We start from the raw sequence: 22,496 nt of genomic DNA on the forward strand, positions 1-22,496 counted from the left end.
AGCGGATGATACAGCGAAAGGGCGTATGTCCAGAAGGAAACGGCTTGATGGATGAACTCCGCGTGACACCGAGGGGAGAAGCCTTCGTTGTCGAGGAAGACGATGAGAACGAATTCTATATGTTTGCGTCTCAAAAGAATCTGGATATACTGAACAACTGCGCTAATTGGTTTTGTGACGGTACATTTGATGTTGCTCCACTTGGATACCAGCTGTACACGATACACGCGCTGGTCGATGAAAATCGCACGGTGCCACTCGTATACACCGTTACCGAGAACTTCGCATAAAATGCTTCCAGGCACTGGCATTCGTTCCGCCTGAAGACGTTGTACAACGGTTCGAGGACTTCCTGGCCACGTTCAGTGACGACGATGAGCAGCACTTGTCTGAATACATTGACTATTTTGAAACTACTTGGATTGGACGATTGTATCGCAGGAATCGTCGTCAACCTCTATTTCCTATCCGGTGTTGGAATGTCTTCCACCGGGTTCAAGATGACCTTCCACGAACGAATAATAGTATTGAAGGATGGCACAATGCATTCAGCAAGCGTGTCTCAATATCCCATCCGACGCTTCGCAGACTCGTCAAAAAAATTAAGCGGGAACAAGGTTCCAACGAAATGTTAATTGAGCAATTGAGTGCTGGAATTGCTGGCCCACCTCGGAAGAAGCGCTACGACGCTGTCAACCAACGGCTGAAGAGCATAGTCGAAAATTATGACTCAACGAATATTGACATAAAAAGTTATCTTCAAGCAATTGCACACAACTTGTAATTAAATGAATGCGATTGAAATGTGCACTTCGTCAGTTGTCGTGCTTTTAACAGTGCATATCGTCAGTTGTTTCGATAAATTGTGGATCTTTTAACCCTATCCTAACCAGGCTCGCGAGTTTACTAAAAAAACTAGGTGTGGCCAACCCCGCACACACATTTGCAATCGTTAATTTCTAGAAAACTATACATCGTAGACTGATGAGATTTTTACAGGTTAGTAGAAACATCATCTGGCTTCCTGTATACATCATAATTGTAAAACTAAAGAATGTGAATTTAGTGTAAATTAGGTATTTCTAAAAGTTACACATTTCTAGAAATTCTTCTTGTTACGCCGCGCCCCCGCTGTGAGAAGAGAACGAAAGAGAATAGTTAGTCAAGTTATTGGTGCGTAAATGAGTAAACGAAAACGTTACGCTTCAATGCGGAGAGAGCAAAATTATATAAATATCACAATATCTCAAAAATTACAAAATCCAACTTTATCAAACAAACATGGACAGATAGCTGAACATTTTTTATGAAAAGTCACCAAATTTTAATTTTCTACAGCAAACAATGCAACTGTACGCCACGTTTTGCTATGACTGTGTGCGGGAGAAGCAACAGTCGATTCGATCAACTGTCGCTTTGATCAGTTGTCGGTTCGATAAAGTGTCGTTTGATCAACTGTCGGTTCGATAAAGTGTCGTTCGATCAGCTGTCGTTTCGATCAGCTGTCGTTCGATTAAGTGTCGTTCGATAAACTGTCGTTCGATTAAGTGTCGTTCGATAAAGTGTCTTTCGATTAGGTGTCGCGTCACGTTGCAAAATAGCCTTTTGTGGTTACATTGACTAACTACCTAAATAGAGCACGGATATTACGGAAAGAAGCAAAGTCCAGTTGCAGTCGATCCAATTAGACCGACAAATAATGGAGCAGTAACAAACAAAAATTATTATTACAATAATTAACAAATTTCTACCAAGTTTTCCGATTTGGCGCTGGACGTCTTTGGTGGCAGATATCAGTCTTCCCTGGGATCCACTAAATCTTGCCTCCATCAAGCTCACTTGGTCCTCCGTGCTCTCCATCCGTGATGTCAATTCATTCATTCTAGCAGGAGGAATCTCATTATCATAATATTATATCATTATCATTTTTGTTACATCATAAAAGCCTCTTATTATAACATGGACCTGATGAAAAGTAATCGACTGTGTTTGAAGATACCAGCACAGAAATATTAAAAGAACTTTAGTTTAATTGTAAATTGAACCCATCTCAAAATATGGGAATCCTTGGCAAATCTTATTCTTTTTTGACAGTAAAGTAGAATTACTTCTGTGCATAGGTGTATGTACATGGGACCCATCTATATTGATAACGTGTTGGTACTGTCTTGGTTATGTTATACCTTGACTGTATATTCCATTGGGTTGTCTCTAATGACTGGATCGCTTGGTCTTTCTCGGATGCTGAATTTCTTAGCTCTGAGATCAAATCTGAAGTGCTTTTATCTCCTGCTTGTAGTTCTTTTAGTTTCTTTTGGATGGAAAGATCGGTTGTGTTCAGTGTGGATAACATGACTTCCTGTTGGGCGACCTTTAATACAAACAAGATAATTTCTTTTTTGCTTCAATTATCTTAGCATTGAGTTGGATGCAGAGTTGGTGTTATGTGATCTTACACATTACGTGTATTTGTTAACTTAACAATTTATGCAATTTCAAGCGTACCTTCCATAGTAGATCATCTACAGCTGTTTGTTGGTTAACTGCCTCATTTATCACAGTCGTTAATACCGTTTGTTGGTCGCCCATCGATTCTCGAAGGTCGTTAACAATTGACTTTATGTTTGTTATGTTATCCCATACATCAGATACGACGCTGTTAATTTGCTGAGAAACTTTATCTTCTATTTCAGTGCAATTCAGAGCATTTTCACGAAGAACATCGAACTCGGTCCTAAGGTTAGTTTGTTGGTCTTGAAGATTCTTTTCAGAAACCTGCTTCTCATTTTGCTGTAAAACAATAAAAAAACACAAGAAATTGTGAACGGTATGTTTTCGACTTACAATTATTGTTTCATTTTGTTTGTAAAAACTTAATTAAATATTTTAATTTACATCACAAAGTTAAAAATTCCAGCCGTTGTGTTTTCTAAATAGGGATTGAATATTCAGCTTCATAACTTACAAGAGTTGTGATAAGATTTCCAGCAGCTGAGACGGACTCTTTCAATTCAGCAAATCTTTCGGCATTTCTCCTCACTGACCCATTGATTTGAGCCAAGCTATCGTTGAAGTTGGAAACATCTTCGTCAAGAATCGCAATTTGGTTCAACGCACCAGCTATCAATTCAACGCGAGCATCGAGAAATTCCAACTGTAAAATTGTTATGTTAAGGCTTACATATAGCCTATAATATTGTGCTGTTTATAGTTGTTGTACCGACTGTAGAAAGTACTGGGGTTTTTGACGAGAAATTGTGAGTGCAAATTTTGGAAGCCCTGTATGGAAAGTTTGTATGATATGCCAGAAATCTCCGGCATGGCAAAGGAACAAAGATAGTTACGCCTCAGCCTTTCTGGCACGACATCACAAAAAAAACACAAAAAAAATTGTAAGCGCAAACCAACGGATTTCCAATCGGCTCCATTTATTAAACTAAAAATTGGACTAAGCCTGGTTGGTGAGGAAAATAATTAAAGCTTCAATATTGGCGAGAGGTAAAACATAGTAGATACCACCATTCAAGGAGTGTGCCTACCCCATGTTTTTGGGGTAAATCTGCTTGCGCTAAATGCAAGCTTTCCAATACAGGACCGAAGCCTCAACTCGTTTTTATTTATTATTATAAACAACCAACTTTTCTTTGTTTGTTTACTAACCATCAATCGACGTGAAGACAAAAAATACGTGTCTAGTGCAGAAGTGCACAACCAGACGACGTCACAATTTCGTTAGCTTGTCTAGTATAGGTCTGGTCTAGTCTGGTGTCTAGTATACAAATGCATCCTGTGGTTGTGCACTTCTGCACTAGACCCGAAACTTTGGCCTAAACACTGATCAATCTTGTGCGTACAGCTGCCACACTTCTCATTTTATCTTCTTGTAAATATGGTACTCTCTGTGTCAGTTAATTTCAAAATACTGGAATACTTCATATCTTTGTACATTCTGCAATGTCTGAATGTCCATTATCTAGCCTACCACATGCATGAAGTAGGTTATATCCCGACTACAGAGTTTGGCATAGCCTAGGCGCACTCAATACTGCTTTTGATGAGCTCAGTGCCGCATTTATGGTGGCGTTATTTTGCACTTTGGACAGAATTTCTGCGCACTCAATTTGCAATTGATATAAAGAATAAAATAAGTCAAACTGTGTAGATTGCTCTGTAATTGCGCACTTCCATTGCTTCTGAGCAATTTCGCACTCTGCAATTGTTATTTTTGGTTGTTCATTACGCCCAGGATCTTGCTGAAAACGGCCACACTCTATAGCCTTGTATATAACGCAAGCTTAAATATGCTCTTCTAAAAATAACAAATAAACGAACCGTATCTCCGACCGAATCCAAATCTCCATTGACATTTTCTTTCCACAGTGTTAGCGTGCCTAGTGTCTCATTAACATTGTGGTTTTCAAGTTCAAAGCCATCTTGCTCACGTTGAATGCCACTGATGAGATTTTCTGTTGCTGATTTGAAAGTTGTGAATTCCTGTAAAAATTTAACATAGACATCTTAAAATACAATGAATTGTGACCGTTTTAAATACATACAGTATACCGAATACAATACAATAATACATAATACAATACCGAAGTTAAATACAGTTAATTTACCTCTTGTCGTAACGTTAGGGATTCGGCGAAACTGTACATCAGTTCACGATTTGATTCGGAAAACTTTTCCAGTTCATCGAAGTCAGCGCGTTGATAGAAAACGGTGACGTTAAGGAGTGAAACTTTGTCCGCTAGTTGGTAGACAGTGACATCCAATGAACGAAGATGATTCTCGTTTCTGATAAAAAATAAACGATCAACTTCGATTGATTTTAAGGTAGTTATTATCAAAAACTGGTTTGATTGGATAACCAAGCCAGTCTGCTTTACGTGAGAAATATAGAGTCAGCTTATGCAAGCATACAACAGAGTTGCTGTATTTACACCTCAGATATCACTTGATAATCTGTTAAAAAATTCTTTTTGCCAAAGTAAAAAATAATGAACACCGAGTGCGATTGCTTCAGGTAGGTCGGTAGGGTAACGCAGTCTCAGCATGAAATGGCAAGTCATTACAAACGATATTTAACCTGGCTCGATACGCACAAGTATTTGCACCTGTCTGTACACTGAACACGTCATACTGAGATCCATCAGTCAATTGTAATTAATTGACTGTAATGCCTTTTTTGACCATATATTTAAGCGTACCAATATGAATAGCCAATACTCCATATTTCAAAATAATATGCTTATAGTTGGTCCTTTAGTTCTTTGTCGCCCACAAAGTCAATATTTTTTAAAGTCTCACTTTGCCGATTGCTGAAAAGTCTTCAAAGCTGTTTTTAAAACTAATTGTTATCTCTCTGTTATGGGTGCAGAAGCATCACCAAGCCACCTTAAATTCGGTAAAGTACGATAAAAGCATTGTTCGGAACCACAATTCAAATTAACCGTAGACATTGTGTGACGTAACATAGCCTAAACCTAGACTACCCTGCAGTGCCCAGCAGGTCGACACATTTGAGGTGTGAGAAAAAGTTTAATCTTGTACGAATGCATTAACATGCGGAATCGCGTTCAGAGTGCAGAAAAAATTCCCACGGCCTTAGCACATCTCTGGGCCATCGGCCTTACCCATCGGCCTTATCACTAGTGAGTCGATTGGTGAGAATCAAATCCAGTCACCTTATAGGGACTAGAACTTGAAAAACGTTGTGTCATTTTGAAAAGGAAAAGTTATTGAAAGAGTCTGATAACTTAAACACTTATTCGCCTGGAAAGTTTAATCACAGAAACGGCAGCAAATAGTTGTCAAAGTGATCTTTATTTTAGAATAACACACATGATATTTACAGGTATGTAGAAAAGGCACCAGGTTTAACATATCCAAGTTAATTCAAATTTCAAAAAATTAAGCACCAAATATGGGGTCAAATGAGGACAAAGAATGATTGGGTGACTGAGAGCAGCCGGAAGAATAATCCTGTAAGAAATCTGCTCGCTGTGTGAGGTCATCATCCAGAGGCCATAAAGAATCCACTTCGCCGGAGAGCATTTCGTTGAATCCAAATCCTTGACTGAAGTCATTTGACTCGTAGTCGATGCCAAGTTGCGTCGGTTCCGGAGATGACGTGAGTGATTGGAAGATCGACGTGACGTCAGGATCTTCAGCAGCAGTTGAGTGACTTGTGTTTTCTGATGACGAGGTTCGGGGAGAGATGATTGGTGAGTAATTGCTGCTCATGACGTCACCGTTTGCTTTGTGCATACGTATGTGCTTACGTAACGAACTGGGGTGGGTGTAGCTGCGATCACATCCTTTGTACTTTAAAGTAAAAGGCAATCATCAAATTTTAGAATTAAAATTTTACCTGACTTGGTTTGCAAAGAAAGTCTTTAAATTAAAACATGTGAAAGCGAAACTTGGAATGTTGCTTACCTTGCAAACATATAACTTTCCTTCAATGTGCATGTAGCTGTGCTTTTTACGATCAGAGCTATTGGCAAATCGTCGATCACACCCAAGATATTTGCATCGAAACGATTTTTCGCCTGAAATAAAACATTGCAGACTTGGAAGCTCGTATTTCGTTAATGAAAATGCTAAGAATAACGCTTAGACTAAAATATTATCTTACCTGTGTGAGTTCTTATATGGATTTTGAGATTTTCGCTCCGAGCAAATAGCTTACTGCAGACGGGGCATGCGAACGGTTTCTCTCTAGTGTGAACTCGGATGTGGTTGACCAACTTGTACTTGGCCTTAAAAGCTTTCAAATGACGTTTGCAATTACGCCAGTAGCAAGTGTGGTTGCTTTGTTCCGGTCCTACGACGTGATCACAAGTGATGTGGTGGACAAACGCTTTCATGTCTTCGAAGATTAAAAAATCGAGGTATATAGGCTACGTTTGCAAAAGTTTATCATTTCGATCTCATTGCTATAACAACATAATTTAAAACAACCAATAACGACGTTTGTTTTACCGCTACCAAAAGGTTTCTATTACGCTTAAGTAATTTCAGCTAAAGAAACTCTAAAATTATATAAACTTATATAATTCCATTATATTACAGGTGGAAAACTTTTGGCCGACGAGAGGGAGAGAAAAAAGCTCCAAAAGCAAACGTGCAGGATGAAAAAAAATGCGCTAAACGCCGCAGAACAATGGACTGCAGCTAAAGGTTACAGAAACCTGGCCGATTTTGACAGCCTATGTCGCGCATATAGCCCATGAAACACAATACTGTATTTGTGCTACAGTGTTTCAGTGGTTCTGTGAAAGCAACATAGCTTACAAATTATATTATAGCAGAGTGCAGTCGCTATCGCTTATGATACACGTTAATATATAGTTATAAATTCTAAAGTTAATCTTAGAAATGTTCTTCATATTTAATAACCTACGTTTTTAGGTGTTCAATTTTTGGCAAATGGCCCACCATTGGATGCGTATTTTGAAACACATTGGAAAAAATTTGACGAAATTCGCGGTAAACTTCTCACGCAAAGAAAACTTAAACGCAAGTAAGAAACCGAAGACGAAATGCGATATGGGAGCACCAACCCAAATACACGAAAGCGCTGTTGCGCTTAAAGATTCGCATCTCATCCTTCATCGCCTTATTTGCCGCTCACGTGTGACGACGTTCTTATTGAAATTTGTTGGTTTTCAGAATATTGTACCCGCAGAAGATTTTTAAATGATACAAACTAAATAATTTTATACCGGTTGATATATTGTGCTCTATCAACCTTGCGGCCATGATAGTCGAGGTTGTTTTGAAAGCTTGGTCTGGAATTCCCGAGTTTGCAAACTGGCTCTAAACTGTGCGCAGAGTGCAAAAAATTGCTCTTTTACGGCTCAAAAATAAAAACGCTTCGAAATCGTCTCGAAATGAAACACATTTTCAAATTCATACGAACAGCAGCTGGCCGCCTAAGACTGACGATTTTAAAACGCCGCATATAAGCTAGAACAATTGTGTAACACCGTAGCCCGATTATTTTAATCATGTTTGACAAAGATCGGCCTAGTTTCTCGACAAACAAAGCTGGTCTTGCGTCAGGCCTTTATCTACGTCAAAGTTGGGCTTACATTTTGTTTGTTATTTCGCAAAAGTTTTTAAAATCTGGCTCCAAAACTCCTACATTGCATAAACCACCAGGGCGCAAATTTGGGTGTTTTTTCGCTGGAAAAACTCTTCACCACGCCTCAAAATAAAATCCATTCACCGATTTTACGTTTACAATAATTACTTTAGTTTAGATTATGAAAGACGTTTACAACAATTATTTTAACGACGTATTTAATATATATATAATAAGGTAAAGGTAGGTGCCTATAATATAATAAGTTGATAGCCGAAAAGTTGTCACATTCAAACAAGGAAACATGACGAACGAAAAAAATAAAAACGTAAAAAAATTTATGAGTCCTAAAATTTGGTTCGTGAGAAAGGTTATTCCCAATGAGACCCCTAGACGCTGGTGGTTTTAATTATAAAGGACTGTTCGGCAATAAAACTTCTATTTACTGCAGAGATCTTTTGCTTAAGTTAGTCAGAATAAATCAACCAAGTAAGTTAAAACATGGCTTAGCTGCTTCCATTAGACAGGAGCGCACAAAGCAGATTGTTCTGTTATTAAGTAGTTGCTGCTTTCATCTAAATCAGGGGTCGGGAACCTTTTTAGCTAAGAGAGCCATGAAAGCTACATATTTTTAATTGTACTTCCGTGAGAGCCGTACAATATTTTTCAACACTTAGGCCTAATGCAACTAACGTGTGCATTTTTAAGCAAAACCAACAATTTTAGACAACGGTTAGTGTCTCCATTTACTCTTTGAGTTTAATAAAATGCTTCTTACTGTTAATGCGACTTAAAATTACAGAAAAAGTTTTATTCGTAACAATCGTGCTAAGAAATGCCAACTTAGATTTATCTGCAAGTCAGATGCCGTCATCAAAAGAGCCACTTCTGGATTGCAAGCCATAGGTTCCCGACCTCTGATCTAAATCATCAGCAAGAAACGTCATAAACTAAGTTGCAGCTCATTTGCATATCAGCTTCCCTGCATCCTCACAACGCAGATTATAAAAGAAATTCCAGATAACATATTGTAAAAACCGCACTTCATTAGCGTCGACTGTGCGAGCAAGTGTGACGCTCCTGCTGTGGAGTGTCCTACTGTCCTACTGTGGAGTGTTTGCAGAAAAGAATTTAAAATTTAATTGTTTAAATAACTCAAGAAAACCCCGACACAGAAAATTAGCGACTGCTCCAAAGCCAATAGTACGAGCCAGCTGACAAACAAGCATGAGCGACTGAAAATGCAAGTTAAAAGGTTGGTAAAATACGTCGTAAATAACATCAAGCCAAGCACTTTGGCGCAATGTTCCCTCTAAGCTGCGCGCGTGCGCAAATGCGCACTGCTGACACGGTCTCCGCGCACAGAAAATCTGTCTGTGCAACCTGAATTTGAAACAAAATAAACGCATACTAATGGCCACATTGCGCACGTGGCTCGTCTGATGTTGCTCACAGTGGTCCAAGGGACCGCTCAGGGAGTCTGTGTGTTTGCTCAGACTCGTGAAAAATTAGAGGGAACATTGCTTTGGCGGCCCTGAAACCAGGCGCCTTAAATGAGGTGATTAAGTGGCATAGGCGAGATGCGATGTCTCGTTGCTAGAATTCTATATACCGTAAAACCTCTATTTGAACGCCACCTCTAATAGAACACCACTTTTAGCGGCGGAATTGTATTAGCAGGTATTGTATTAATTGTATTTAAAGAAGGGTTGAAAAATAGAGCGCCAACCTCTAATTGAACGTCACCTCTAATAGAACGCCACTTTTAAACAAGAGTTGAAAAATAGAGCGCCAACCTCTAATTGAACGTCACCTCTAATAGAACGCCACTTTTAAACAAGAGTTGAAAAATAGAGCGCCATGGCGGTGAAATAGAGGTTTTACGGTAATCGTCTTATTATGAAATATCGTATTGCACAAATTTAGAACTGTTTACCATGTCCACTGAATAGGAGATTATTTGTGTTGTTACTGTTACTTGTTACTGTCACTGAACTTTGACTTGGCCAAGGTCATTACAACGGTAATATCAAACACCGGCGCAATATCACGAGACTGGAGCCCAGCCCTTTATCTACTCGGTTACTGAGCCGAAATGTTGGAAATAAGAAACGACTGATGAAATAACTGAAAACATCACAAAACTGTAACTAAAAGTGACGTAAACAATTAAACTGAAATACCTACTGCAGTCTTTGATACATTTGTCTTGTAACACCCGGTTAAAGAGAACTTTAAGTTTAAAACTTATATTTTTGTCCATGCTTTCATGGGTAATTAAACGATGTAATTTTCTATTCGATGGGAACTAAACGCGTTTCTGAAAGCATATTTAATGATTTATGTGTTGTTATTGTTACAAGTTAATCGATAATTATTTGTCACCCGAAGCAACAACCTCACAGTGTAGTCAGTTTACGATCGAGACCGTAGTTAAATAAACCAGGACGGTTTATCGGTTAAATATGTTTGTTTGATCCACAAAATCTCTCAGGTCACTAATTTACAAACCTTGTCAAAAGCGCCATAATGAGTGAGAGCAATAAACTCTAGTCTGGTTCATCTGTGGCCGTCTCTGCCTATTGACAATGATGCTCTCTGCGCATTCTCCAGCGAATATTCTTCTATTGTGAAAGTCGACTTGGACGACGACTCACAGAGCTTTCTCGACCGCTATCAGAACCAAGAGCTACTCAAGTCTGAGAGCACGAAAACCTCTTCTTGACTCATCATGAGGCCGCGTGTCTTTCTCGGCAGCACATTCGCAGACGTCAATCGGCCAACACGTGGGGAATAGAATTGCATTGAATTTAAGAAACAAATAAACGACTGAATAGATTTACAGGAGGTGAACAAAATATAAAGCAAAGCAATCAACGTTAATTAACTAAGGAATGTAAAAAATTCGGTAAAACAAAGAAATCAAAGGAAATAGCAACTAACATGCGTGGCGGTGACATGACGCCATCCGCCACAGATCAAACTGATCGCCAGTGATAGAAAAACTACATTAATTATCAATAAAAACCAATGAACAAGTTTCTATGATAAGAAATCTCGAAATCATCACAACAAAATAGCACAACCATATGCGGTGTTTACAAAATCAATTAACTCATATGTGACAAACAAATACAATTGTTACGTAACTATGCAAGCTAATACAGATATAATTACTTTTAAGCAAGATTTCGGCAGTTCTTCGCGTGGCGCATCAGGATAAACGAGAACTGCATTGTCTATAAATCCCGAGTTCGATTCCCGACCAGGTCGCGATTGACAAAATACAATCGCGTTCGGTCGCTCTTACTTTTGTGTAAATGAATCGATTTTAAGAACGGTATTTATTGAAGTGAAACCAATTTCTTGCTTGAAGATGACTACGTCACACGGAGACGTCACTTTACTTTCGCGAGCGGAGTTCGACCATTGATCGACCCATTGGGAGCGGAGTTTGACAATTTCACCATCGCGACCGACCCGACCGTGAAAAACTTGCGAGAAGAAAAATGAAAAACGCACAGACCAAGTAAAACGTGTGAACAAGCAACTTGATGCGTTTCACAACTTTAGTGAGAATAAACAGGAGCGAGTCAAGTTGTGATTCTGTCAACTTGATAAGGAATAAATTCAGCTCTTCTGGCTCGAATAAACTGATAGGGGAATATATATATAATATAATACATATAAATAATAATAATAAAAATAATAATAGATATAAGATGATAGGGGATAACCACAGCTCTTCTGGGAAGAGTTCCGCTGCATTCGTGGTGAGCTGCTCGTCGTTGATTTGATGAATTTGTTCATAAACACGCAGTAATTCCAGTGCCTCATATTCTAAACAAACATAACTTTAGTTTTCACTTGTTTTACATTTAAATAACTGTAGGCCTATCTGTGACTTGAACCTGGTGTAGGCTAGGCTACAAGTTGGTTACAAGCAAATGTAAAAAACACATTTTAAGCCTTACTGTGGCGCCCAACACACAAAATAAAACCGGTGTAAGGTTAAAATATTGGCTTAAAAATCACACAGCCTTGTCATTATATATTTGCAAATAAAAATTACCGAGTTTATACACTGATCTCGCCAAATACATTACCTTTATCACTAGATACATTACATCCATGTTGAAACTTTTCTATTTTTCGAGTTATTTTTCTGCGCTCTTCATTTTCTGCAAAATAATGAAACATTTTAGATTCACAGCATTGCATGTTATAGAACATGAAGATATGGAAACTAAATACAAGGATATAAACTACACTTATTCCTAAACATATTTCTTAACACATTTTGGTAAAAAAATTACCTAGGCCTATATGCAATAGAAAAAATCAGGTACGGGTGCAGTTTCTTTAAAATAAAATCCCACTAGAAATTGGTGGTAAAACAAGTAGGCAAGGCTGAAACCAAGTCATTTTTTTAAGACTCGAGTCAAGTTAAGTCATTTGGGAAGTTGACTTAAGTCGAGTCGAGTCAAATTGGATCAATTCAATTAGACTAATTGGATCAAGTCAAGTTAAAATATTATGCTTGTCAAATGAAGTCATGTCATTGGCTATACCTTTAACCGATGATTCACAACCAAATCAAATGTCTGTAATTCCGTTAGTTAATTAATTAACAACAAGGATTTAATGACTTGTGCCAACTTACTTTCCAAGACTCGAGTCAAGTGAAGTCATTTCAAGTATTGACTCAGGTCAAGTCAAGTCAAGTAATTTAAAAACGTGACTCGAGTCATTACAACACTGCAAGTAAGGCTAATGTCTGTAGATCTGGTGCCTTACAGCCCGTTAAATTACCTAAGTCTACACCTCTTTAAACCAGAAACACTGAGTAATTTGTTTTTCACAAAACTTGGACTGGTCAAATCAAAGAAAAGTATGATTCTTACCTTATCCGTGGACAACCATTACCTGGTGGATGCTGACTGGCGTTAGACGTAGACAGAAAATCTAATAAAACGCTTTCTGTTTCTGTGTTATTATTGATTTGTGGTACTATGTGTTGATTTAAGATTAAGGGAATTACAAACATTAATTAGTAACTTGCTATTTCTAGCCTATTCCATCCAAGCTTTCTGAAATCTTTTTAAAAAATAGCCTTTGTAGGCCTAGCCTAGCCTAGTACAGCTAGATTAGACTATAGGCCAGTAGCCTACTTGCTGTTACCGGTACACAAGGTTATGTGTACACGGTACCGGTATATCATTTCGATTGTTTACATTTGAATCGTTTCAATTTGTTTGAACAACAACTAATTTACTAACTTTGCATTACATTTACCCACGATATCAGAAACAATCTAAAGAATTGAAACGGTTGCTGCAACATTTTATCATTCAAAGTGACAAATTCACGGCGGCAGTTTACCGAAGTTGCTGAATCATAATACGGTGACCGGCAAATGTAATATATAATGGATGTCTTTGTTTGACTTACTTGTTGTGCACAAATTAATTTTTGAGGTGATTTAGTCATGAGAGGTGAGAATTTGGGTCGTAGTATACACAGTAGTTTTAAATTAATTTAGAGTTCAGAAAATAGAATATCATTTTAAGTTGAAATTTAGCGTTTATTTCAATTCGCTGCTTAGCTCAGTAATTTAATCACGAGAAGTAAGGGTTTGAATCAGAGGATATTAGTTTTTGGTTAATTTACATTCCACACTTTAGCAAAATTGACATGTCTTTAAAGTTGAAAATTAGCATTCGCAATTAGCTGTTTACACTAATAGTATTTTCCTACTTCGAAAAACGACGGCTTAAATTGGTAAGTGGCTAAGCTGGAGACTTGCCAATGTTGTTATAGTTTGTTCGAGTTTGAGACCTTTGGTATAGACAATGAGTTTGTAGGTAGTGAATACATCATAGTAAAATCAGATGGTAAATATACAGAAACCACAACCTGCACCATATTACACGTGAACTCTCAAATCACGTAAATATTAGTTAAAGTTGGTGGAGAAGTTTGCAACCCCAGAAATGCCTTGTCGTACGCCAGGAGGGTACACTCCCAACTGAGAACCCTTGCTCTAGTACAACTAACTTACACAGGTTAGTTAGGAGATGGCTCAGAAGCCCTCTTGTTGTTACTGGTATGAAAAATCATACGTGCGTGGTAGCGACATACTTTTCAACTCATTGTAGAAATATTTGTAACATAAAATAGAAACGTTGTTCAAATTGCCTACCTAAAGAACCTTGTTTTGTTGATCCAGTATGTGGTGAATCTCTGAAAAGCAACAAACCTTAAAGGTTGAGGGAAATTATAATTAGTAATCAGCAACATGGCATAAACTGTCTATGATAAAGTACAAACTATCAAACAGCAATAATGCAAAGCTGACTTCATTGGATAGTATGGTCCCTCAATTTCCTTGTCACTTAGATACCACCACAGATAAGCAAGTAGACCAGGATAAGGTCCTGTAAGTGTGAGTAAAAATTTATCATAATCTCTCTTTCCGTTGTTCAAAAATCCCAGCAGCTCCATAGATTCGGCCAATTTTTCATCACCATGTTCATCCTAGAAACAAAATCAAGTTTAAAATAATATTTAGTTTGTGTTTTAAACTTAACTTCGTTAAGTAAAGAATTGACAAAGTTAGGTTTGAAATGGTGTCTTTATTTCAATAAATATTGCACAAGATAAAAATTTAATCGCTAATTCATAAATAATAAACCTTGATATGATGCGCATTTTTACCACCTTTTTTTGCCAGCCGCTTGCTTATATATTTTCTTACCATATTTCGTATCACTTTTTGAAGAAGTTGATGGACGTTTCCACATTCCTTAATAGGAAACTTTCTCTCATTTCTTAAGGAGGGTGGCACATTGTTAATACTTATGTCGAATTCATTTTCAAAGTATTTAAGAGCTTGTTGATATTTTTCAACATTTTTTCGGGATTGGGTGTAAAACCACCTATTGGCTTCCTGTTGATGCAAATATTTAATTTTCCTTACAAACATAGAAAAGACACAAAGCTGAATTATACTGTAATCATCAAATATTATCTGTCATATTTTTGATCCGAACCAACCTTATAGAAGTCAATTTTCTTCTTTGACGTCCAGAAAAGTGGATGAAACTTCACAAGTTGAATTGCTGGTCGCTTTTCTGGGTCAAAATCAACCTCCTTTTTTTCTTGGTCAAAGCCAAACATCTTCTTTATCAAATCCTTAGCAAGTTCCTTTTGCTCTTGGGATAAATTGTCCACTAGAAAAGTTGTTCAAACAGGAAAAAGGTACGTTTTGTAGACAAAATATGATTTAGTTATTCTACGTGAAATTTTACAAGAACCAAACATAATAAGATAAAATGTAAACAAAAACAACTGGCAAAGGTTGCAGAAAACTTACAGCGATGCTTGATAGCATCAAAGAAGATCACTATAATAGAGAGGCGCGTATGTGTCACCTTAAAACACACATGCCCGAGGGTATGAGCACAACAAACATCCTACTACCTCAATTTAGGTAGTTTATTTAGGTATTTAACAACAAGCATTCTACTATCTGAATTTAGATTATTACTTTTTTAGATCAAAAAACGAACAAAAAGCGCTGGAATTGCCACTACGTGGCACTATGTGTTAATTAAAATGAAGTTATAAAAACATACTTCTAAAAATCTTGAAGTAATCAATTTGAAAGAACCGATTTATCTTTCTTGAAAAATGTAATTCGGTACAGGGATTCGGTAATTTTACAAAAAGTAGTGACGGTACTGGAATCAGTATTGAAAAAGTACCGCGGTACCGTAATTCGGTACCATAGTACCGTGGTACTGCCTACCTCTGATGTCCGAGTGCACAAATGTCATTATTAAACAAAAAAAATTGTATCAACTTTTAGACAACAAGGCACCTGAGTCAAGAAGATCCAAATCAGGAGAAGCTTTTTGTTGAATGTTGTGGGGTGCTTCATAAGGATTTTTGTCACCAAATGGATGACGCCCATTTGTGAGGACATAATATAAGGTAATGCCAAGTGAAAATATATCGGCAGATTTTTTCTGTGAAAATTGTGATATTTAAAAATTAAATATAAGATTTCTTGTTTATAATTTTTTAATAAGTGTTTCACATTGCCAAGCGTTTAGTATCGAATAAAAACTGTTTCCCGGAGGTAGAAAAATTCTATCTGCCAACTTTAAATTCAATGCATTTTTTGTTTTAAAAAACGTACTAAAATGTTGGATTTGGAAATTTATTATTCTGGAGTGTGCATTACTACAGCTAGTGTACCCATGATTTTTCACCACTTCCATCTTTTCTCAGATGATACTCAGGAGCCATGAATGCCTCAGTGCTGGTCGAAGTGGTGGGTGCGCTCGATACATCAGTTGCCAATATTTTGCTCAAACCAAAATCAGTCACTTTTATTGTTGCCTTTTCACCACTCGAACGAATCAAGAAATTGCTTGGCTTCACGTCTCTATGAACTAAACAAAGAAAATTTTATTTATACACAAAACAAATACCAACTATTTCAAAAGCATATTTAAGAAGGAGGCAAGGTTCAACTGATTTCAAAGAAGTAAAAGAATTAAACTCCAGACCAAATGGTATTGTTTGTTTACACTGCACGCAAAATTTAGTTGTGTGCTCGGATACCGGAAAATCGAGTGGGTACAAAAGGATTTTGCACAATTAATTAATTGTTTGCTGTATTGCAATCTTCACTGAGCATTTCACAGTTGACTGTCATATTTTCGTAATAATTTTAGTTCCTAAAATGTTTTTTTAGAATAGTTTAACCAGTGGATTCAGAAAATAGTTAAATGTGTTCTTTGATATCAAACAAATTAGTTTTTGAGCTAGCAATGAACACTCTATGAGTAAGTTATAAAAAGTACTTACTAATATTTTGTCCATGTAAATAGGAAATTCCCTCAATTTTATGTTTGCACATTTCCAAAGCAGTTAAATTGCAAGCATTAAGTTCACCCTTCTTTGTCCACTGCAAAAAATGCGTAATAAACTATTTTATTTTTCTGTATCAACTCTTGGTCCACTGTAATTTTTAGGAATTTGGTCGAGACTTGGCAGGACAAAATTTGGTGCATTAACTTAAACAAATAATGAAATTTTTGCAGCAAATGTGCTTAATTCACGATGCTGCCACTCACTAACCGACTTATTTCTCCAATTTAACTTAAAATTGCTTGAAAGATAGTCGTGAATAACATTCACTGAAAAAAAGTATATACTTGATTCGTTTAGTGGTTTAGTAGCTTGATTATTGGCATGCTTCCTGTTGTAACGTCGAGTCAAAATAAAATCTTTGTAATCTGTTTAATCATCATTTTTGAAAAAAAATATGTTTGTATTTGGGTAGCCCATAGTTCTCACATCGCGGAGAGTAAGACAACGGTCTGGTATCGGCACAGCGTTGACTGCAGTGTTTTAGCATTTAGGAAAACTTAGTATCTAAATCGAATCTTTTTATTTACTAGCAGCGTGTGGTTGCTTTTAACACATTTTATCACTGAGGTCGATATGTAGCCAGGGCGGACCTTTGACCAATGCGAGTGATGCAACTGCATTAGACCCAGCGTTGCTTAGCACTGAAACAAGTATAACAATTTAGCTTTTAATTTGCACAAACCACAGTATTATTTCACGACCTGTTCTCAAAGAAAATCGGCAAGGGACCTCACAATAGCAAAGGCCGGCTCTGTATGTACATAGGTCAACCCTAGTCCAATGCACAGGCTGATTGCCCCCTAAAGTCTACTATGTGACACAACAAAATCAGCATACCTCCTCAAGATCACCATCACACATTTCCATATACAGTGAAATTGCATCCTCCTAAAAGAATGTGTATGTGAAACTTAGGTATGGTAAGCAACATCTTTTCACCAAAATTAATTGAAACAAGCCACACTATTTAACCGTAATGCAATGTATTTTCATGATCATATAAACTCTTAAATACATCTTCAATGGTATCAAGATAAAGGACCACATTTGGGTGATGAAAACTGTTGTCACATATTTTCTTGAAAGTTTGTGCTTCGCTTTCTGGATATTTGACATGATCCTTTGAAACACGCTTCTCAATGATCACCGTTCCATCATTTTTCCGGCATCTACAATCAAAAGTATGTTTAAATTATTTCCTGGATGAATATGCGCTTGTATTATTATTATTATTATTATCTACTACATTCCATAGAGAACCTTTTGTTGTGGTAGAAAAACATGGAAACAGTGTTGTAGTTGATAATGTTGGTGTGCAGGATAAATGTAATGATAATTTTGTAAAATGTTTTTATTGAATATGACTTGGGAAGAAAAACTCTGTCGATCCTGTTTTAAGCGCAGTGAACTGTGTTCTTTGATGCTAGCTAAATTCAGTTTATAGGGAATTATACATTTGACATGGGAGGAAATATAGCATCTGTGTAATATTTGTGTTGGCGCCACCATGTGTTTGTTTGTACCTTATATGCGGTCATGTTGTTAGTTGACATTGTCAAATAAACTTATTTCTGTTTGAGCGTATAAGCCTTGGATAACATATGGTGTACTAATAAAAAAAGGCAATCAGGCATTCATTCTTTTAAACCTATTTCTATTTGTTAACGGTTCTTAACCGGAAAAATGAATGAAAAAATTCTTTCAAATAAAGTTTGGTTGTAGCCTACCATTTTATTTGTTTTCTGCAGTATAGCAATTGCCCAATCGCTGTATACTCCCAAACAGGTGTGGCCAACTCCTAAACTGATGCTACGAGAGTTGCTATTTTATATTACTGCAATACATAGACTTTACCTTTGTGGTACATTTCAAAACTGTAGCGGCAAACACATAGTCACAATGGAATGAAAATATGGCCAAACAAGTAGTTTATATAAACCAGGTAAATCATATTAGGTACTACGACACTTCTGTCGTTCGATTAAGTGTCGTTCGATAAAGTGTCGTTCGATAAAGTGTCGTTCGATGAAGTGTCTTTCGATTAAGTGTCGCCTCACGATCATATTATTACATAAAACATACTATTTGATTTCAGCCTCTAAGAAATCAAAGGCGTCACAACTATGTAATAAATGTGTGATTATAATTTGTTGCATAAGATCAAATACTGTGCTGATGCACCTGCGAAACTTATCGCGGTGTTTGTGCGTTTCGCCGGTAAGTTTTTAAACTTTCTTAAAGGACTCGGTTTGTTACTTGTCAGTCACTTAATACGCCTACTACTGAAATACCGACTGACTCTACCAAAGCAACCCCTTCCTCAATTTTAGCCACACCCAGTCTTAATCCTGGTTTTTAAACAAAGTATATTTTTAAATAGACTCTGACTGCACCTTATTAGCCAAACTATACCACAAAAAGTAGACAAAAAGAAAAAAAAGAAGATATAAAGATGGATAAGTTAACAAAACATCTACTATGATAAAAATGTCAACAAAAAGATAAGAAGCCTAATAGTAAACTTAAATTTTCTTTGTTTGCTTTGAAACAACACAAACTTGCTAGCATTAAACGACCTAGATAGAAAGTATAACTTACTTATAAATCTTTGAAACCAAGGTACGTTTCCATGGTGAACTTGTTTCTCGTGGATATTTTTTTTTACGTGAAAATATCCTGAACATTTTTTCAAACTGGCAAGATTTTGTGGAACAAGATAAGTTCTTTGGCCAATATAATGGCCAAAATGCAATATAATGTCAATGTACTTACATTTTTTTGGTTAAAACATATCCAATGATGTTAAGTCATAAATGTTTAAATACAATTAATCTTTCCCTTACTCTAAATAAACTTCTGTTTAGTTGAAGCATTAACAGTTACTTGAAGTTAACAGCATCAACCACAAATTTTATCTTCTTTTGTTTATTGAGCAAACATGTAGCTATTAATTAACCAAAAGCACAATTCAACTGCTGAGTCTAGTTAGCATACAAAGGTTTAAACCCTATGTCCTTAAGTATCAACCTCAGCAAGTAAGCGCTCGTGAAATCTTCACTTAAATTGACTATCGCCCAGAATGGTAAGAAAATAAGACCAACAGACTCACCTAACACATAGGCTTGTTATACAAGATAATGAAGTTCTGCCTGCACTAAATCAACAACTATTTCAACTCTTAATTATTCCATAGATCTCTCAATACCAACCTATCTCATACATTACAATTCAATCTGACATCGCTGCTGTGAACATTAGCATTGACTAATGGTGCAACGTCTTGTGACATGACTTCACTGTGTCAACATTTTGCACAAGTCAAACAGCAAATGTTATAAATGAACAACGCAACCATGGGCCAATATTACCTTGAAGTCATAAAACATAAGTTCTAAACGACAAAAAGTGAAAATAACGGCAGATCATTGCCATAATGCTTCATATCAAGTTTCACTTCACTGCATGTTTTGGATGATTTTAGGCTGCATTGACTGCTGAAGGTTTGCTGATTCATGCTGTGTAAAGTTGCATTGCACAAAATATTTGCAACATTTCTAACACCATGGTTTTACAAATAATTTTGCATTTCAAGATACGCCTTTCATGCCATAAAATTTTGACAAATCAAACAAGAGCAGTTTCAGGGATGAACAACCATAGACGTAGGATTCATCCTGACAAAGCAAAGAAACCAAATCAGATTCTTTTAAATCTAGGAAGGAAAGCTAGAAAGTTCGTTCACTCCACGGTTGATTCTGTTCTGGTTTGCATCATAATTGTGCTACGTACAACTTGTGGCAAAATATAAACAACAAAACATCAAACAGTAAGATGCGGCAGCAATTCTGGTCAAAAGCGTGGAATAAAACTTAGTTTACTCTTTAAGCCATGATGTAAAATGATAAATTGAAGTTGTAAATCAATGGACATAACGCCGTTGTTAACCATTCATCGTAATCCTGACATAAATCAGCCAAAAGTTATAATAGTAAAGCTTTTAGTTCTTTCATTTTCCTGCTTACTTTGAAACGCCCTAATTTAAAAATACTAAATTCTAAAATTCAATTATGAAATATTTTGCCTAAATCGTCTCCCAATTGTTGTAAGAAATATGGTTACAACTGCTTTGTTTATCATAAAATGTTTTGTCAAAAACCTACTATGAAACTTTATAAAAAAGGCGGCAGCTATTGTCAAGTTTGGTCAAACATTTAAATAAGTATTAGGGTTTAAAAGGTTGACACCTATCATTGTAAGTGCCGTGAATGCCTCATTTTTTGAAAGATCGTTTCTTCTCCTTAAGCTGACATTTGGTGGCAGCAACCACAATCTCTAAAATTTGGAGGTCAGGGTGCATTGTCTGTGATGCATATGTATGTATATGTATATATGCATATGTATATGCCGAAGGCACATAATGAGAAAGCTAAAGACGCGCTATGACTCGAACTGCAGAGTATGGCAAGTTTTCAGCAAGATCTTGTATGCCAAGCAACCAAAAATGTTTAGTGTGCTCTTGAGTGCGCAACTTATGATTTAATTTAAATTTGAAATTTAGATTAAATGAAAAACTTTGGTTTAAAACTTAAGTTAGTAGCTTATGTTACAATAATTTCAAGGCTGGCCAAGTTCAATTTGATTACATGAATGACGACCTTGACAACATCTTGAATTACAATTTCTGAACTTCATGAATTGACACTGAGTCCACAAATCCAAGTCGTGTAGTAGTACCAGCAAACCAGACTGCAGAGTTTGGCATAGGTGCACTCAATACTGCTTTTCATGAGCTTCATTGCCGCACTTAACAGGCGCTATTTTGCAATTAATGATTTAGACAGAAATTATGTTCACTCAATTTTCATTTAATTTAAAGATTGAATAGGTCAAACTGTGCACATTACAACTAAGAGCGCACTTCCATGAAGCTTGAGCAGTTTTGCACACTGCACTTGTCATTTTTGGTTGTTTGGTTCACACAAAATTTTGCTGAAAATGAACATACTTTGCAGTCCGGTCAGCAAGTCGGTAACTAATTTATAGCCTAGAAGTTAGATTAACTAGAAACTGCAAGGAATAGCTTCGAACGTAAGCTACTACACTTTTTGGTTCAATAGGGTAATAATATATATACCGCAAAAAAATGACCGAATGCGTTTCCACAAATTTGGTTTAGAATATCTCGGTATTTTACTTCTACCAACTGGATAAATACATTCTTGCTGCTAAAAGCTGGTCTGACATGACTAAATCTTTTCCAGTCATTTTGGTAATGATTATTCCCGTATTTAGACTCTAGCGTCATGGACTATGGTTAAGCGTCAGGGTTAATGCAAACCTAGCCCAACAGCTCAGCACTCGCCTAGGGAACCTAGACCAGACTGGGTTTCTCTTGATTTAATCCAGACCAAATGAAACGTGGCATTTGAACAGAATTGAGTTAACCTGCATAAGCTTGCTT

At 36.7% G+C, this 22,496-nt stretch overlaps 3 protein-coding genes across 5 annotated transcripts in view; all 3 read right to left on the reverse strand.

Annotated features, from left to right (window-relative positions):
• LOC143471280 (uncharacterized) overlaps positions 1-22,496 on the reverse strand; it is a 123,684-nt gene that overhangs the window by 38,658 nt on the left and 62,530 nt on the right. For all 3 annotated transcript variants that reach the window (XR_013119525.1, XM_076969702.1, XM_076969705.1), the window contains exon 27: positions 1,752-1,882. Coding sequence is in view for 2 of the 3 variants with exons in the window: in XM_076969702.1 (XP_076825817.1) it covers positions 1,752-1,882 (131 nt within the window). In the remaining variant the exon portion in view is untranslated. The remainder of the gene's footprint in view (positions 1-1,751; positions 1,883-22,496) is intronic.
• LOC143471299 (uncharacterized) lies at positions 4,654-7,118 on the reverse strand. Its single transcript, XM_076969738.1, has 2 exons — positions 6,442-7,118; positions 4,654-6,327 (listed from the first exon to the last, which is right to left on the reverse strand). Exons 1-2 carry the CDS (start codon positions 6,472-6,474, stop codon positions 5,914-5,916), a joined length of 447 nt encoding a protein of 148 aa, XP_076825853.1. The 5' UTR covers positions 6,475-7,118; the 3' UTR covers positions 4,654-5,913.
• On the reverse strand, positions 10,897-19,875 carry LOC143471289 (serine/threonine-protein kinase/endoribonuclease IRE1-like). Its single transcript, XM_076969725.1, has 12 exons — positions 19,634-19,875; positions 18,051-18,204; positions 17,873-17,923; positions 16,970-17,069; positions 16,355-16,551; positions 15,975-16,122; positions 15,149-15,324; positions 14,850-15,041; positions 14,451-14,629; positions 14,295-14,335; positions 12,199-12,273; positions 10,897-11,932 (listed from the first exon to the last, which is right to left on the reverse strand). Exons 1-12 carry the CDS (start codon positions 19,717-19,719, stop codon positions 11,556-11,558), a joined length of 1,776 nt encoding a protein of 591 aa, XP_076825840.1. The 5' UTR covers positions 19,720-19,875; the 3' UTR covers positions 10,897-11,555.

This window comes from Clavelina lepadiformis, chromosome 9 (genome assembly GCF_947623445.1).
Source record: "Clavelina lepadiformis chromosome 9, kaClaLepa1.1, whole genome shotgun sequence".
Classification (NCBI taxonomy): Eukaryota; Metazoa; Chordata; class Ascidiacea; order Aplousobranchia; family Clavelinidae; genus Clavelina; species Clavelina lepadiformis.